Below are 19,791 nucleotides of genomic sequence, written 5' to 3'. Positions count from 1 at the left end.
TGCCAAAGGGGAGGGCCGGTATGGGAGGGATGGACTGGGAGTTTGGGATTAGCAGATGCAAACTACTATAAATAGAATGGATAAACAACAAAGTCCTACTGTATAGCACAGGGAACTATATTCAATATCCTGTAATAAACCATAATGGAAAAGAATATGAAAAAGAATGTATATATGTATAACTGAATCACTTTGCTGTACAGCAGAAATTAACATAACATTGTAAATCAACTACTTCAATAAAATAAATGTTAAAAATACTGTATTGTGTATTTGAAAGACGCTAACAGTAAATCTTAAAAGTTCTCATCACAAGAAAAAATTTGTCACTGTGTATGGTCATGGATATTAACTAAAAACTTACTGTGGTAATCATTTCACTATATACACATATATGTTGTATACATAATGAAATGATTACATATAACCATTATGTTGTACACCTAAAACTAATACAATGTTGTATGTTAACTGTCAATTAAAAAAATCTTTCAATGGCATGGTTTGTAAGAGTGTGAAAATCACAGAGGCATTTAGGATATAAATAATTTATAGGACATTAAAATATTTAACTCTGCAATTATAAAAAGTCTCTAAATATATAAAACACAAAAATACAAATGAGTTTAAATAGACAACTTGCATATAAAATTTTCTTTTTTTATAATTAATTTTTTATTGGAGTATAGTTGCTTTACAATGTTGTTAGTTTCTACTGTACAGCAAAGTGAATCACCTATATGTATATATATATAGGTATATATATAGGTATATATATATATATATATATACCTCCTTTTGGATTTCCTTCCCATTTAGGTCACTGCAGAGCACTGAGTAGAGTTCCCTGAGCTATAAGGCAGGTTCTCATTAGTTATCTATTTTATACATAGTATCAATAGTGTATATATGTCAATCCCAAACTCCCAATTCATCCCACCCTCCCCCGTCCCCCCTTGGTGTCCATATATTTGTTCTCTATGTCTGTGTCTCTACTTCTGTTGTGCAAATAAGATGATCTATACCATTTTTTCTAGATTCCACATATATGCGTTAATATGCGATATTTGTTTTTCTCTTTCTGACTTACTTCACTCTGTATGACAGTCTCTAGGTCCATCCACATCTCTACAAATGACCCAATTTCGTTCCTTTTTATGGCTGAGTAATATTCCGTTGTATACAGGTATCACATTCTTCTTTATCCATTCCTCTGTTGATGGACATTTAGGTTGCTCAAAATTGTTTTCTTTAAGAACCTCTTCCTGACCCACCAAGTTTGGGATTTGGAGCTCTGCCTATGTACCTGAACAGCCCCTCTACCTCTCCTGATATGGCAGCCAAAGGACTGTGACTGAACACTTTATTGTTTATCTTCTAATACTGTGCTCTAAGTTCCATAAAGACTGACCATTGTTCTATTCTTAGTGCCTAGCACAAGAGGTATTGAATAAATGGTTGTTGAATCACATTAACCTACCTTAGAATACAAACTATAAAGATAGTTTAGGGCAAAGACGAATATAAAAAGCCAAAGGACAGAAGTTTAAAAACACATCTGAAATAAAGAATAGCTTCCTAGAGCTTTTTTTTTTCTCTTTCAGTACTGTTCTTTATTATTTTCCAATTAAAACAAAAAACACCTTATTTTACAATCACTTAGGTAACACAATGCAGGCAAAGAATATATTTAACCTTTTTTTCTTCAGCAATATCCACTCTGTGAAATATGGAGAAGACTCACGATATAGGCCTCTGATCTCAAAGAGCTCAAATTCTGGGGACCTTGTTAAATATGCAGATATCCTCTGCTTTTCTGCACAAGCACATTAGCCAGAAACTATGTCTTCTTAAAGCCTCTGACCTTGAAGCACATATCTCAAAAAACTCCTTCCATCCATAGGCAGAAATGTTTATCCATCATCCTCCTTCTTTACTAGCTCATCATTCATCCCACCCACGTTTGTTTTAATTCTCAGCAATATCATATTGCTCTCTGGTGACTTTGAGATCCTTTGTAGGCGGCATGAATGCTAAAATGGTTGCATTGTGGTACATCAAATCCATGGTATGAGATTATTCATCCATTTAAAAGAAACAAAACAAAAAACAGCATGCTACGTGTTCTCTAAACCCTGTCTAAATGGTGTGCTGCATAAAATCTTGTAAAAGGATAAGAAAAGGAAAAAAAGCAACTGTCCAAAGGTCCAAAGTATATTGAACCACTAGGGAGAAAAATGATGATGGAACAATAAAGGTAAACTCTGGATCAGAAAGGGTATTTTTTCCTACAATTAATGAATATTCATGAATAACTATAGATAAAATAATGAGTGAGACAGTTCCTGCCTCAGGGAGTCTAATATCTAGCACCAGAGAGAGAAATAAAGCACATATACACATCACAAAGATAATACCCAATGGCAAGCTGCGTAAATAATCTGAAGGGAGATTACAAGGTACCATGAGAGCATATGAAAGGGTATATACTGTTTTTTAAAAAATGTATCACACATGTTCAGAAGCATGTTCCTATTTTGTTTGTCTTACATATATGCCAGACAGGAAGTTAAAAAAACATGGATAACGCTACTCAGAAACTAGGTAAATATGTAGCCCTAAAGTCTTGAGTTTTCTTGGTACCATCTATAACCATACATGTGGTTACTGTCTATAGAATATATGTTTGATAAAGGCCAACACTGAAACCAGTTGACCAATATCCATATTAGAAAGAGGGCTTTGAAAATGTCAATAGTCAACGACAAAGCAAGTATAGAAAAATACTGAAATTAACTCATTGTTCTAAGTCATAGTTAGTTTTTACTTTTCTACAGAAAACCTAGGAAGGCTAGAATGGACCAATGATGAGACTGATATGAATTAAAAATTATGATTAATCCAAATTCATGTACCTGTGATCATACCAAAAATAAAAATACAAAAAAAGTAGGGAATGCTTGGAAAGAAAATAGTTTTCCCAATATTTTTGAGATTTTAAAAATAAGGAGTTTTTCTCAAATGATGAAATTATTATATCTATAATAAAGAATAGTGAAATTATCTTCAAGGATAAGGAAAGCAGTCTTTTTTAAAAGGAAAAAAAGAGAAATTATTTAGGATAAAGAGTTCTTTCTGCTACTCAGTATTTAATTTCCACTGTAGATATTACTTAGAAGGGAGAAAAAAAGAGATGGATTGAGAATTTACGCATACAGGTAATTAATTATGCAGAGGAAGTTTCATTTCATTATTTTCAGTTTCTATTATTTTTCATGTTGGGACTTTATCTGATCTTTTTTAGAGATACACAGTCATAACTCTATTTTCTAGGCAAGAAGAATTTTAATTCCTCTCACTTCTGTATGTCAATAAAGACATTGCTAAAATATGTGGAGGAATTTTACTTAAAGTAACTTCTTAAAACAGAGATTAAAGACTCAAATTTGTTCTATCTTAAACCCATAGGAATAAAGTAGGAAAAAGAGACCCATATATAACTTAACAGAAAGAATGAGGCCTTTATTAAGGCAATATAGCATTAGATACTAATAATCATGTACGAGTCAAAATTTTCAATCTTGTGGAAAAATTAAACTATACAGAAAACCAAAAGAAAAAAAGAAATTTAAACCAATATTATCATATTTAAAACCAGGCTTCTGAAATGTAGCTATCAAATTTAGCTATCTGAAATAACCTAAATTTTTATTCATATAATAAAGATAATATTTTGCTGTAATTACCCATATAAAATTTTGGCTATAGTACACAGAAGCTCTAAAGATTATTATTAAGATTAAAGACAATGACTACAAATTTTCAATTTAGGATTAACCATGTTTATTGCCCTTAGAAATATAACTGGACCTGATAATTTCTGATAAATACTCATGAACTAAAAATAATTTTAAAAGTCCTATAGGACATATACTACTAGATATTAAGATTTACTGTAAGGCTGTAGTAATCAAGACATTATGGTTTGTGATGCAAGGACGGAAAAACAAACTAATTGAAGAGATTATAAAGTCCAGAAACAGATGCACACATATATAGTTATTTGATTTTTTTTAACTTTTTATTTTATATTGGAGTATAGCCAATTAACAATGTTGTGAAAGTTTCAGGTGCACAGCAAAGTGACTCAGCCATACATACACATGTACCCATTCTCCCCCAGACTCCCTCCCATCCAGGCTGCCACATAACACTGAGCAGAGTGCCCTGTGCTATACTAATTATACTTTAAATGTAATTATTTTTATACCGTTTTAAAGACTACTTTCCCAACAGAAAGTTTTTGTTTTTTTTTTATGTCCATGCCTCTCTCTCGCTTTGTCACAGCTTACCCTTCCCCCTCCCCATATCCTCAAGTCCATTCTCTAGTAGGTCTGTGTCTTTATTCCTGTCTTACCCCTAGGCTCTTCATGACATTTTTTTCTTCTTAAATTCCATATATATGTGTTAGCAAACGGTATTTGTCTTTCCCTTTCTGACTTACTTCACTCTGTATGACAGATTTTAGGTCTATCCGCCTCATTACAAATAGCTCAATTTCATTTCTTTTTATGGCTGAGTAATATTCCATTGTATATATGTGCCATATCTTCTTTATCCATTCATCAGATGATGGACACTTAGGTTGTTTCCATATCCTGGCTATTGTAAATAGAGCTGCAATGAACATTTTGGTACATGACTCTTTTTGAATTATGGTTTTCTCAGGGTATATGCCTAGTAGTGGGATTGCTGGGTCATATGGTAGTTCTATTTGTAGTTTTTTAAGGAACCTCCATACTGTTCTCCACAGTGGCTGTATCAATTTACATCCCCACCAACAGTGCAAGAGGGTTACCTTTCTCCACACCCTCTCCAGCATTTATTGTTTATAGATTTTTAGATGATGGCCATTCTGACTGGTGTGACATGATATCTCATTGTAGTTTTGATTTGCATTTCTTTAATGATTAATGAAGTTGAGCATTCTTTCATGTGTTTGTTGGCAGTCTGTATATCTTCTTTGGAGAAATGTCTATTTAGGTCTTCTGCCCATTTTTGGATTGGGTTGTTTGTTTTTTTCTTATTGAGCTGCATGAGCTGCTTATAAATTTTGGAAATTAATCCTTTGTCAGTTGCTTCATTTGCAAATATTTTCTCCCATTCTGAGGGTTGTCTTTTCGTCTTGTTTATGGTTTCCTTTGCTGTGCAAAAGCTTTGAAGTTTCATTAGGACCCAATTGTTTATTTTTGTTTTTATTTCCATTTCTCTAGGAGGTGGGTCTAAAAGGATCTTGCTGCGATTTATGTCATAGAGTGTTCTGCCTATGTTTTCCTCTAAGAGTTTGATAGTTTCTGGCCTTATATTTAGGTCTTTAATCCATTTTGAGCTTATTTTTGTGTATGGTGTTAGGGAGTGTTCTAATCTCATACTTTTACATGTACCTGTCCAGTTTTCCCAGCACCACTTATTGAAGAGGCTGTCCTTTCTCCACTGTACATTCCTGCCTCCTTTATCAAAGATAAGGTGACCATATGTTCATGGGTTTATCTCTGGGCTTTCTATCCTGTTCCATTGATCTATCTTTCTGGTTTTGTGCCAGTACCACACTGTCTTGATTACTGTAGCTTTGTAGTATAGTCTGAAGTCAGGGAGCCTGATTCCTCCAGCTCCATTTTTCGTTCTCAAGATTGCTTTGGCTATTCGGGGTCTTTTGTGTTTCCATACAAATTGTGAAATTTTTTGTTCTAGTTCTGTGAAAAATACCACTGGTAGTTTGATAGGGATTTTATTGAATCTGTAGATTGCTTTGGGCAGTAGAGTCATTTTCACAATGTTGATTCTTCCAATCCAAGAACATGGTATATCTCTCCATCTATTTGTATCATCTTTAATTTCTTTCATCAGTGTCTTATAATTTTCTGCATACAGGGCTTTTGTCTCCTTAGATAGGTTTATTCCTAGATATTTTATTCTTTTTGTTGCAATGGTAAATGGGAGTGTTTTCTTGATTTCACTTTCAGATTTTTCATCATTAGTGTATAGGAATGCCAGAGATTTCTGTGCATTAATTTTGTATCCTGCTACTTTACCAAATTCATTGATTAACTCTAGTAGTTTTCTGGTAGCATCTTTAGGATTCTCTATGTATAGTATCATGTCATCTGCAAACAGTGACAGCTTTACTTCTTCTTTTCCAATTTGGATTCCGTTTATTTCCTTCTCTTCTCTGATTGCTGTGTCTAAAACTTCCAAAACTATGTTGAATAAGTGGTGAGAGTGGGCAACCTTGTCTTGTCCCTGACCTTAGTGGAAATGCTTTCAGTTTTTCACCATTGAGGACGATGTTGGCTGTGGGTTTGTCATATATGGCCTTTATTATGTTGAGGAAAGTTCGCTCTATGCCTACTTTCTGCAGGGTTTTTACCATAAATGGGTGTTGAATTTTGTCGAAAGCTTTCTCTGCCATCTATTGAGATGATCATATGGTTTTGCTCCTTCAATCTGTTAATATGTTTTATCATATTGATTGTTTTGCACATATTGAAGAATCCTTGCATTCCTGGAATAAACCCTACTTGATCACGGTGTATGATCCTTTTAATGTGCTGTTGGATTCTGTTTGCTAGTATTGTGTTGAGGATATTTGCATCTATGTTCATCAGTGATATTGGCCTGTAGTTTTCTTCCTTTGTGACATCCTTGTCTGATTTTGGTATCAAGGTGATGGTGGCCTCGTACAATGAGTTTGGGAGTGTTCCTCTCTCTGCTATATTTTGGAAGAGTTTGAGAAGGATAGGTGTTAGCTCTTCTGTAAATGTTTGATAGAATTCTCCTGTGAAGCCATCTGGTCCTGGGCTTTTGTTTGTTGGAAGATTTTTAATCACAGTTTCAACTTCAGTGCTTGTGACTGGTCTGTTCATATTTTCTATTTCTTCCTGATTCAGTCTTGGCAGGTTGTGCATTTCTAAGAATTTGTCCATTTCTTCCAGCCTATCCATTTTATTGGCATAGAGTTGCTTGTAGTAATCTCTCATGATCTTTTGTATTTCTGCAGTGTCAGTTGTTACTTCTCCTTTCTCATTTCTAATTCTATTGATTTGAGTCTTCTCCCTTTTTTTCTTGATGAGTCTGGCTAATGGTTTATCAATTTTGTTTATCTTCTCAAAGAGCCAGCTTTTAGTTTTATTGATCTTTGCTATCGTTTCCTTCATTTCTTTTTCATTTATTTCTGATATGATTTTTATGATTTCTTTCCTTCTGCTAACTTTGGGGGTTTTTTGTTCTTCTTTCTCTAATTGCTTTAGGTGCAAGGTTAGGTTGTTTATTCGAGATGTTTCCTGTTTCTTAAGGTAGGATTGTATTGCTATAAACTTCCCTCTTAGAACTGCTTGTGTTTCATCCCATAGCTTTTGCGTTGTCGTGCCTCCATTGTCATTTGTTTCTAGGTATTTTTTGATTTCCTCTTTGATTTCTTCAGTGATCACTTCATTATTAAGTAGTGTATTGTTTAGCCTCCATGTGTTTGTATTCTTTTACAGATCTTTTCCTGTAATTGATATCTAGTCTCATAGCGTTGTGGTCAGAAAAGATACTTGAAACAATTTCAGTTTTCTTAAATTTACCAAGGCTTGACTTGTGACCCAAGATATGATCTATCCTGGAGAATGTTCCATGAGCACTTGAGAAAAATGTGTATTCTGTTGTTTTTGGATGGAATGTCCTATAAATATCAATTAAGTCCATCTTGTTTAATGTATCATTTAAAGCTTGTGTTTCCTTATTTATTTTCATTTTGGATGATCTGTCCATTGGTGAAAGTGGGGTGTTAAAGTCCCCTACTATGAATGTGTTACTGTCGATTTCCCCTTTTATGGCTGTTAGTATTTGCCTTATGTATTGAGGTGCTCCTATGTTGGGTGCATAAATATTTACAATTGTTATATCTTCTTCTTGGATCGAACCCTTGATCATTATGTAGTGTCCTTCTTTGTCTCTTCTGTTATTTGATTTTATGATAAAGGTGGCCCTACAGTGCAGTGGGGAAAGAGTGGTCTTTTCAATAAATGATGCTGGATCAACTGAATATTCAGATATAAAAAAATAAATCTTGACTGCTATCTCATACCATATACAAAAATGCAACTCTAGTTGATATAAACAACAAAATGAAAAAGACCAAACAATAAAGCTTTTGGAATAAGCATAGGATAATCTCTTCATGACCTTGCTTGAGACAGGAAAAGATTTCTTAAACAAGACTCAGAAAAATATTAACCATAAAGGAAAAAAGGGATAAACTGCACTACATTAAAATTAAGACCTTCTCATCAAAAGATAAAAACAGCAAAACGAAAAAGCAAGACAAAAAGCAGAAGATTCTTATAATATATATATATCCAACAAAGGATTTATATTCAGAACATACAAAGAATTTCTTCAAATCAATAATAAAAAGGCAGATAACCTCTTAGAAAAATGGGCAAAAGACCTGAACAGCCACTTCATAAAAGAGAATATCCAAATGGCCATTAAACAACTGAAAAGGTGCTAGTCCTTCATTAATTACCAGAGAAATGCAAATTAAAATCACAATGTGATACCATTACATAACCACCAGAAACTCTAAAATTAAGAGATGCACAGTATCAAAGAGCTGGTAAGGATAAATCACCTGGAGTTCTCAGATACCACTGCTTCAAGTGTAACTTAGTCTAACTACTTTGGAAAGCTGGTTAGCAGTACCTATTAAAGCTGAATAAACACATACCATATGACATGGAAGTTTCACTCATACAATATTCACAGAAATGTTGCTACACACAATGATAAAGATGAATCTCACAAATATAATATTGAGAGAAAGAAGCCAGACAAAACAGAAATCCTATATGATTCCATTTACATAAAGTTCAAACACTTTATTATATTAGGTTAAAATTGATAGTGTTAAAAGGACATCAGTTATACTTATGGCAAGGGGCTGACGGTGAGGGACATCAGGGCCTGATGGTGCTTTTGGGAAAGTGGTAACATTATATAACTTGATGTGGATGTTGGTTACATGATATTTCACTTGGTGAAAATTCACTGGGCTATACTATTATAAATTGTGTACTTTTCTGTTTGTATGTTGTTTGTATCTTTGCTGTTGTTTCTGTCCCCCAAAATACTTCAGGGAATGAAAACCAAATATTATGTGAAATGAGAGTCTGCTGAAGCCCCACCAGGAGTTTGGAGGTATAATGGAGGATTCTCAACTATATTACCATTTTGTATAATCCCAATTCTTCTGAATTAAAATAGTAGAATCATAGGAGAAAAGATAAAGAAATAGACACAGTCTAGGTAGGTGACAAATTATACTAGGAAAATTAGGAATGCCAGATATATTTTATTAAAACAGTCACACAGGCAAACTTCCGAGATATTGCAGGTTCGGTTCCAGACCACTACAATAAAGTATCTCAATAAAGCAAATCACACCAATTTTTGGTTTCCTAGCGCATATAAGAGTTGTGTTTACACTATACTATAGTCTATTAAATGTCTAATAGCATTATGTCTAAAAAACAATGTACATATATTAATTTAAAAATACTTTATTGCTATAATATGCTAACCATTATCTGAGCCTTCAGCAAGTCGTAGCAGTAACATCAAAGATCACTGACCACAGATCACTATAACAGATACAGTAATAATGAAAAAGTTTGAAATACTCCAAGAATTACCAAAATGTTACACCAAGACACCAAGTGAGCAAATGCTGTTAGAAAAATGGCACCGATAGACTTGCTTGACACAGGGTTGCCACAAACCTCCAGTTTGTGAAAAATGCATTATCTGGGAAGTGCAATAAATTGCGGTATGCATATACTGCCTTTGTAACTGTAGTTTTGCAGTATAACCAGTGGTTAAGATTAAAAAGAAAAAATATATAAAAGAAAACGTCTGGTAAAACAAAGTTTCATAATTCAGCATTTTTAAATACAGCCTTATAAATGTGTACAATATATACCACATTGTCTGGCAAAATCAAGCTTAGTAATCAGCATTAAAAGCACTGTAATTGCTCAATAGTTTAAAACACATTGCAAGCAACATTTTTCTTTAATATTACTTACTCAGCGTATTGTGGTCTGTGTGAATACCTTGTATAACAGATGTTCTGAGTATCAACTCAACATCAGAACCTATTTTTATTAGCTGTTAAGAAAAAAAAAAAATAGACTAAATCCTCTGTTTTTTCAATGGTTCACATGAATGCACTGTTTTTGAAAACTAAAGGTTTACAATTCTTTTTAGGTGATACTTGCCTTTAACTTCTTTTTTTTAAAGAATATATTTATTTATTTATTGGCTGCATTGGGTCTTCGTTGCTGCGCACAGGCTTTCTCTAATTGTGGCAAGTGCACAGGCTTCTCATTGCGGTGGCTTCTCTTGTTGCGGAGCACGGGCTCTAGGAATGCAGGCTTCAGTAGTTGTGGCTGGCAGGCTCTAGAGCACAGGCTCAGTAGTTGTGGTGCACGGGCTTAGTTGCTCCGTGGCATGTGGGACCTTCCTGGACCAGGGCTCGAACCCGTGTCCCCTGCATTGGCAGGCGGATTCTTAACCACCATGCCACCAGGGAAGCCCCTTGCCTTTAACTTTTTGTAACCATTCCAAGCATACAGAAAGCTCAGACATGCGTATATTTTTACCTTTTATCTATCCATTCCATATTTTGTTCCAAAACAGATTGGAGTATTTTTTGTTGTAATATATATTTTACAATGTGTTTAAAATGTGCATTTTGTTTTTTTGAGAGGGGCTAAATCTTTCTTTTACTGTAGAGTTGGATGTTCTGAACACTAGAAAGAGTACTGGATCAGGAGACAGAATACTTGGACTCCCAACTCTGGCTCTGTCATCAAGTGTATGGCCTTGGGTTAATACCTACTCACTAAGTTTCAGAACTCATCATTGCAAAATGAAGAACTGAACTAAAACAGTGAGTCTCAAAGCTGTGGACCCCGAGACCCTTTCAGGGGACCCATAAAGTCAAAATTATTTTCATAATACTAGAGCTGTCTGCATTGTTTGAGTTGTGAGCACAAGTAGAGTTTTCTCTTTGGAATACCATTTTTACTTTTATAGACAAACTCTGTTTATTCAGATTTGGGTAACTGGCAGATAGGTGAAATGAGTATGTCACTTTAAGAAAACAACTGACAGTATTTAATGGCAATGATAAAATTCAAGCTTTCAAGCAAAAATCAGAATTCTGGAGAAGCTGTATCTGTCAGTGTAAGCTTGACAGCTTCCCAATACTTAAAGATTTTTCTGATGAGATGGATATTAAGATATAATTTTAAAATATTACATATTGAACTATGTCAACATTTGGAAGATCTGCCTTACTTGGTGAACCTACATTTTCCAAATCATCAGTCCATGATGTTACAAAACATGCATGACTGAAAGATCCATTCAAAGGGAAAGACAGATTAAAATCTGTTGGTCTACTAAATGACCAACAGATTTATATGTTATACCTATCAATATTTACCATATTAGAGAAGGGCATATTGGAGAAGAATATCGTAGGAAGAAGCAACAGCATAAATGGCCTGAGATAGGAAAGTTCTTGGTAAACTGAAGCACCCTCAAAGAAGGCACTGAGACTGGAAGAGTGAGAAGTACGTGGTGAATTGAGGCAGGAAGTTAACAGGGGTCAGATAATACAGTGTTATAGGTCATGGTAGGTAGAGACTTTAGATTTTAATTTGAATAGGATGAGGAGCCATGGGGATTGTGAGCAGAGGAGTGATGGGATATGCCTTTTTTTAAAAGGCTCACTGCCTTTATAAGTATTGAGAATAGGCTGCAGGGAGTTAGGGCAGAAGCAAGACCCACTAGGAGGCTGCTGTAACAACCCAGTGAGAAATAATGATGGCTTGAACCAGGAAATAATAATAGGGCGAATAAGAAGTGGTTGAATTCTGGGTATATTTTGAAGGTTAAGTCAACAGGATTTGCTGCCAGATTGGATGTAAATGTGAGAGAAGGAAAGCAGTCGAAAAAGAGAGCACCAAGGGTTTTGGTCTGAGCATCAAAAGGAGGGAGTGGCCATTAATTGAAATGGAGAAGGCTGTAGGAGAGCAAAGCCTCACCTCCCTACAGAGCTGAGAAGGGGCTTAGAAGGGGAGAGAAAGAAAAACAATGCGACTCCTCACCCACTGGAGGTGCATAAACTGAGCTGAGTCTTAGGTTTAAGGCTGGAAACAAGGCTAGATGAGAAACAAGGGATTATGGGAGATCAAAGGGGATGAGCACGATGTGGTATGTATAAGTCCTAGGAACCACCCCAGCAAAGGATAAACACACACACCCACACACATCCATTGGTCTAACAGATAACAGAGTTCCGCATTGCATCTAACCTTTAAAGAAATTTACCACTTGTTGAGGTCTGATATCAAAGAATATTCGCAATTATTTGAAAAGGCTAATATATACACCTACCCCCTTCCAACCACATATCTGCATAAGGCTGAATTTTCTTCATATAATTCAATCTAAAAAAACATACAGTTGGGCTTCCCTGGTGGCGCAGTGGTTGAGAATCTGCCTGCCAATGCAGGGGACACGAACGTTTGGGAAGATCCCACATGCCGCGGAGCGGCTGGGCCCGTGAGCCATAGCCGCTGAGCCTGCGCGTCCAGAGCCTGTGCTCCGCAATGGGAGAGGCCACAACAGTGAGAGGCCCGCGTACTGAAAAAAAAAAAAAAAAAAATACAGTGCCAGATTGAATGAGGAAGCAGGTATGAAAATTTAGCTGACTCCTATTAAGCCAGACATTAAAGAGATTTGCAAAAGTATAAAATAATGCCTTTCCCCTTACTAAATTTTTTGGAAAATATAGTTATTTTTCATAAGTATTGTATTTAATAGGTAATGAGCTTATTTTTTTTTTCTTTTTTGCGGTACGTGGGCCCGAGCTTATTATTCTTAAATTATTTAATCAACATATATTTTAAAAATTTCTCAGTTTTAAATCCTAATATGGTAAATATTACTACTAAGTATTTAATATATGCAGAGTTACAGAAAGTATAAAATATACACTTGTATATAACAAATATCTAATTTCAAGAGTGCTTAATGTGGGCTTCCCTGGTGGTGCAGTGGTTAAGAATCTGCCTGCCAATGCAGGGGACATGGGTTTGAGCTCTGGTCCATGAAGATTCCACATGCTGTGGAGCAACTAAGCCTGTGTGCCACAACTACTGAGCCTGTGCTCTAGAGCCCACGAGCCACAACTACTAAAGCCTGCATGCCTACAGCTCATGCTCCACAACAAGAGAAGCCACCACAATGAGAAGCCCGCACACCACAATGAAGAGTAGCCCCCACTCGCCACAGCTAGAGAAAGCCCGCACGCAACCAAAGATAAATAAATAAAATAAATAAATTTATATATAACAAAAAGGAATGCTTAATGTTAGTGTTCTACAAGTAAAATTAATTTGGGAGATGGTAGTTCATTTTTCCAGTTTAGTTAATATAAACAGACCTCAATTAAAAAATTTTTAAATCATGACTTCAAAATTTAAAAACACTTACAGGCATAACTCAGAGATATTGTGGGTTCAGTTCCAGACCACCACAATAAAACAAATATCATAATAAAGTGAGTCATACAAATTTTTTTGTTTCCAACTGCATATAAAAGTTATGTTTACAATATACAGTAGTCTATTAAGTGTGCAACAGCATTATGTCTAAAAAAACAATGTGCGTACCTTAATTAAAAACACCTTATCACTAAAAAATGCTAACCAGCATCTGACAATGCAGGGTTGCCCCAAATCTTCAATTTGTAAAAAACACAGATTCTGTGAAGTGCAATAGAGCGAAGCACAATAAAACGAGGTATACCTGTACCATATTGTTATAATCAGTCTACCAAATAGCAAAATATTACCAATTTCAGTATATACATTTTAACTTCTCTTCATGTCATGATCTGATTAGAATGTCATTTTAACTTCTTTCATGAATAGAAATTACATAGTCCCTGTTTGCCCTATCATACGCTTAAGTGAAATCTCCCCCTTTTTTCTTTATGTTATAGGGAAAGAAATCCTTAGGCTATCTCATTTTGTCTCATTAGTTTATCATAGATATTTACTATTTCAAAAATAGCATTTTCTCTACTAAGTAGAAAAGTATTTGTATAAAAAAATTTTTTTTCACTATGTGGAAATTCTATTAAACATGGAAGAATTTCTCTAATTTGTACCTTCCTCTTTACCAAACCAATTCTTGGAATCTTAATTATTCCAACAAATAATTTTTCATTTTCTTCCTAATGGTCCTTTCCCTACATTTATACAGTTAGATACAGGAACACCTAGGAAGCAGTGTTCCTTCCTAAGACAGAGACAATGTGTATATGCATATGATTTTATACAGGAAAAGAATCATTGTGCACTTTTTCAATGAACATATACTAGGAATACTAGGGAGCTCACCGACTAGTAGATTGTCTTCAACTGCGGCAAGTGACTAAAATGCAAATACAGAAGGCAAAGCAAGAATAGTTCATAAACTCTGGATGGTTAACTTCCACAGCCAAGATATGAATTTTTAAAAAAATTCTGTCTAGTTGAGCTAAATGAGTAGACGTTCCCTCTGTGTAATTCTGAGTGAGTTACCACAACACTCACCCTCCTTAGTTTCAGTCACTTGCCTTAGATGAAGACAGCATTTCTGTGAACTTCTGGGTTGGTTCAGCTGCTCTTGCTTTGATCATGGCTACACTCACGTTCTTTTCACCAGGCAACTTGCTATCTTAAGGGTGTAGGCTGATGACCCTGAGAAGGTGAGCCAAACCAAACAAGTAAAGGTTATCTATAGTTGTGATGGCTTGCTTTAACTATCAAGTAATAATTTTTATTTCATATAATCCCTCTATTTTTATCATTTCCTTAGTTGCTAAAATTTGAGTTTTATTATAATTGAAAAACTTAATTACTGTACCTCTTCTATTTTCTTAGGAGAAGTTTCACTTTTATTACATTTGAATTCTTCATTTATCTTTATTCTGGCTGCTAGAAAAAGAAAAAATATGTATATAGTTATTTGCTTTCCTTTCTTTTCCTTTTTCTTTTTAAATATTTATTTATTTATTTTGGCTGCACCAGGTCTTAGTTGCGGCATGCAGGATCTTCACTGTGGCGTGTGGGATCCTTTGTTGCGGCGTGTGGGATCTTTAGTTGCGGCATGTGGAATTCTTAGTTGCGGCATACGGACTCTTAGTTGCGGCATGCATGCGGGATCTAGTTCCCCCGACCAGGGATCAAACTGGGGCCCCCTGCATTGGGAGCATGGAGTCTTACCCACTGGACAACCAGGGAAGTCCCTGCTTTTCTAATTTATAATTCCTGTCCCAATAATTTACATATTATTCATTATACTACAATACTATATGCTATATACATATATCTACTAGTTCTCTAGTAGAAAAAATAATTTTGCCCCATGTAAAACAAAGTATAAAAATAAGAAATTTATTTTAAAAGTCCTTGGAGAGCTTTTGACAGGCTGGCAAATTTGTAATTAAACTTAATACATATTTTTAGCACTCTAATACTTTTGTGTCCTGCTTTTTATTTCTAATTTCATTTTGAACCTCTAGCTATGAGATCCTAATAAATTCAAGTTAATACTTTGTTTTTGTAAATCTAAGGATTTGAATTAACATGCTTTTTTTAAGATGGCAAAACTCAATGCATACAAGCATGTTAACCCTACCCCCCCGCCAAAGACACACTTAAAATGAAGATATAGCAGCAAAGAGGATATACAAATAATTCTGGGTGCCTTGACTGACAAGTAAAGTGACTGATAAATAAAACTTTTGTTCATATACCACTGAGACTTTGGCATCACTAAGCAGCATAATTCAATATAACTGATAAATTGCCTTAGAGTGTGCTGTGAGCATTTAATGGAACAATTCATGTACAGTGCTTAGTAAATATGCAGTATTAGCTATTCTTATAATTATTTCACTTAAAAACATTTAAAACATTTAAAAATGTTATGCTGATGGAGATTAGCCATAAAACCTTCCTTCTGTGCTCGATACATTTCAATATGTAAGGTGGGTAAGAGTTTAGGCTTTGGAGCCAGAATGTTTCGGCTAAATCCCAGCTCCACCTCTTACTAAGTATGATGTGGGGTAAATCCTTTCACATTTTGTCAGTTTTCTCATCTGAAAAAATAGAAATTATGATAGTAACTACTTCACAGGGCTGTGATAAGAATTAAATGAGGAATTTGTGTAAAGTACATATAATATGAGGCATATACTTTAATATTCAAGAAAATTTTTTCGATAAATTAGAAAAACTTGAATTCCTAGGGACAGTGGGGACACTTTACGTAGGTGGCCTCTTTTTTTTAAATGGAGGTTGAATTTTTTTTTTAATTTTTATTTGAGCATAGTTGATTTATAATGTTGTATTAGTTTCTGTTATACAGCAAAGTGAATCAGTTATACCTATACATATATCCGCTCTTTTTTAGATTCTTTTCCCATATAGGTCATTACAGAGTATTAAGAAGAGTTCCCAGGCTTCCCTGGTGGCGCAGTGGTTGAGAGTCCGCCTGCCAATGCAGGGGACACGGGTTCGTGCCCCAGTCCGGGAAGATCCCACAGGCCGCGGAGCGGCTGGGTCTGTGAGCCATGGCCGCTGACCCTGCGCGTCCGGAGCCTGTGCTCCGCAACGGGAGAGGCCACAGCAGTGAGAGGCCCGCATACCGCAAAAAAAAAAATCTGTGCTATACAGTAGGTCCTTATTAGTTATCTATTTTATATATAGCGGTGTGTATATGTCAATCCCAATACCCCAATTTATCCGTCCACTCCTCCCCCAAGGTGCCTTCTTAAAGAGGTTTAGAAACTGAGTATGACCAACACAGAACCTAAGCTTTAGAGCTCTGAGTTCCGGTAAGACAGAAACCACTTTAAACAGTGAAATACTGAATTTGGAATCATTTGTGATAGATTCCCTTTCATAGCTGCTGTCACTTCTAGAAAGACACAAAGCATTAACAATATGGTAGTATCTGGTCCTAGAGGATCTGAAAATTTGATTATATAATAGACAAATGAGTTTCATGGCTTGAACATAAGGCAAGTAATGGAGCACATTGAAATTCTGATCCTTTTTTTTTTCCTAATTTTTTAAGAAAAGTTGATCTTTAAAATTTTTTCTTTGTAGATACTTCTCAAAGAAGGGTAAGGTAAACTCATTTTTATTTAAAAAAACATTAGGGGAGAGATCGTGAAGGTCATTCCCCAAGATAGGTCTTGACCACCATACATGGTCTCTTGTATTATTAGCAGCCACCTAAAGAATGGACTTGCTCCAAAGGGGCAAAATATAAACTTACCTTCTAATGCCCTAGCATCATTTTTAAAAACTTGTTGTCTGGTCCTGTGCAGTGTTTTAAAGAGCTGTAAAACCTATAAAGAAAATTAGAATTCAGACCTCAAAAGAAAAAATTTCACATTTTACATAATTACATGGATTAAACAGTATTTATTTTCTGTTTGTTTTTTAGACTATTTTTCGAAATAGTTGGTGAAAACAAGGGTTGGCCAAAATAACTTTCCCTTGATTATTTATCTTTAAATTAAAAAAAAAAATTAGCCTTATGTATTTACAAAAACAATACAAAATTCTTTGAAACAAAACAATATGAGAATGGTTAAAAAGTTAATGATTCCCCCTGCCAAAACTAGTTTGCTAAGTTAATCAACTTTACCAGTCTGGTATTTGTTCTTATTTTGCTTAACCTGAGAACTTCATCTGCTCTTAAAGTCATACACACATGCACACAAACTCGTGAATATACTACATCTTAGAAGAGGCCAGAGGAAGATGTTTCAGATAATTTAGGCAGGTTTAATTGTGCTTTCTCAAAAAAGAAGTGGAATGTTGAGACTTCTGAATATTCTAAGACTGTGCTAAAAAAAAAAACAAACAAAAAGGTATTCAATATTGTCCCCCCAATATTGCTCTTTCTTCTGTCTTCTCAATTTCAGTTATGGAAAACAATGGATTTCTCATGCCAGAAATCTCTAGGTCATTCTTTAAATCTACCTTACTCCTCATGTAGAAACTGTAGGGATGTTTCTCTAATCTTTTGTACATTCTCCATCATCCAAAACAATTTAAGTTCAGACCTCTCCCTATCTCTTGCTTAGACTACTGACAAAGATTTGTCACTCTGCCACCATTCTCTCCTTTCCCTAAGTCCATTCACCAGATAACAATACCTAAACTTTACTAAGTGTTTCCTGTGCGCTAGGCACTATTTTAAGTATTTTACATATACTAGAAAACCTAAAACATCAAAGGCAGATACCAAAACAGAAACAGAAAACAGGGAGCAGAAAACATAAAAATAAAACAAAACAAAGACTGACCAACCACAAAGAACCTTCTCAGAAACATAAATTATTGCAAACATGGAATAACAACAAAAAGAAGTTAGAGTAAATTTAAAAAGGAACATTCAGAAAATGCCCCCAAACTCTTGGATATCAAAAGAGTGATAGCAAAGATTAAGTTGAGAAAAACTACCCCAAAAGTCGAATAAGAATTCAGAGATACAAAATAAGGAGAGAAAGGATAAGAAAATTAAAGGAGTAGTCTAGATGGACCAACAGTTATATTCACAGATCTCCAACAAGACTGAACAAAGAAAACAGCCTCCATCAAGTGCTCAACACAAAACCCATGAATAATCTTGGAGGGAAAAAAACAGTTCACGTATAAAAAATAGAAAATCAGAATGGTACCGGATTTCCAAATAGCATCACTGTGAGAAGACAATGGTATAAAATCTTCAAGTTTTGTATAAAATGTCCAGCTTAGAACACCATACATATCCAAACTATCACCTAACTGCAACGGCAAATAAAGATTTTTAGAAATGCAAAGTCTCTTATTTGCCATACGCCCTTTCTTGGAAAGCTATAGAAGATTGTGCTCCACCAAAATAAGGAGATGAATCACAAAGAAAAAAAATGGGAATGAGGGACACAGGTAATCCAACATAGGAGAGGCAGAGATGATGGTGAAGGACAAATATAGGTCAGCATTTCTGCAGCCAGCATAGAAAGCAACTAGTCTGGACTATAGCAAAAGGCTATATTGCTCTACAAAAGATGCTGCTAGGAAAAAACGATACTAGTAGACATCAGTTTTGCTCAGAGTTCGGAAATAGCTATGTAGGAAAATGATAATAAAAACAAGACAGTTATTAACTTCAAGAAAAGCTGGGACTTCCCTGGTGGTCCAGTGGTTAAGACTCCATGCTCCCAATTCAGGGGGCCTGGGTTCAATGCCTGGCCGGGCGGGGAACTAGCTCCCACATGCCGCAACTAAGAGCCCGCATGATGAAACTAAGACTTGGTACAGCTAAATAAATACATATTAAAAAAAAAAAGAAAGAAAGAAAAACTAAGACTTAGAAAGGCAACGTAATCATATATTTATATTAGAGGGCTCAGCTGTGGACAAGTTCTATATAGTCATATTAATATCAAAGATGAAAAACTGCTTCACCAAAATCTGTATATTGAGAGGAATAGGGTATAAGGGGGAACTTAGTCCTCAACTTTCATAGACAAAGGTCAATAAATATCCTCAAAGAGAAAAAAAAAAAAAATCAATAGTAGTTTAAACATGTTATTTAGAAACATGGAGGTAAATATCAGAAAAAATA

At 35.1% G+C, this 19,791-nt stretch overlaps 1 protein-coding gene across 1 annotated transcript in view; it reads right to left on the bottom strand.

Moving 5' to 3' along the window:
• LYRM7 (LYR motif containing 7) overlaps nt 1–19,791 on the bottom strand; it is a 41,851-nt gene that overhangs the window by 16,826 nt on the left and 5,234 nt on the right. Inside the window, exons 2-4 of the mRNA XM_029219195.1 lie at nt 17,449–17,521; nt 15,028–15,098; nt 10,128–10,209 (exon numbers count right to left, since the gene is read on the bottom strand). Of these exons, the coding sequence (XP_029075028.1) occupies nt 10,128–10,209; nt 15,028–15,098; nt 17,449–17,521 (226 nt within the window). The remainder of the gene's footprint in view (nt 1–10,127; nt 10,210–15,027; nt 15,099–17,448; nt 17,522–19,791) is intronic.

The sequence above is a fragment of the Monodon monoceros genome, unplaced genomic scaffold (assembly GCF_005190385.1).
Source record: "Monodon monoceros isolate NGI ecotype Baffin Bay Population unplaced genomic scaffold, NGI_Narwhal_1 Super_Scaffold_12, whole genome shotgun sequence".
NCBI lineage: Eukaryota > Metazoa > Chordata > Mammalia > Artiodactyla > Monodontidae > Monodon > Monodon monoceros.
The sequence above is the reverse complement of the archived record's forward strand: the minus strand, read 5'-3'. Positions and strand labels throughout refer to the sequence as shown.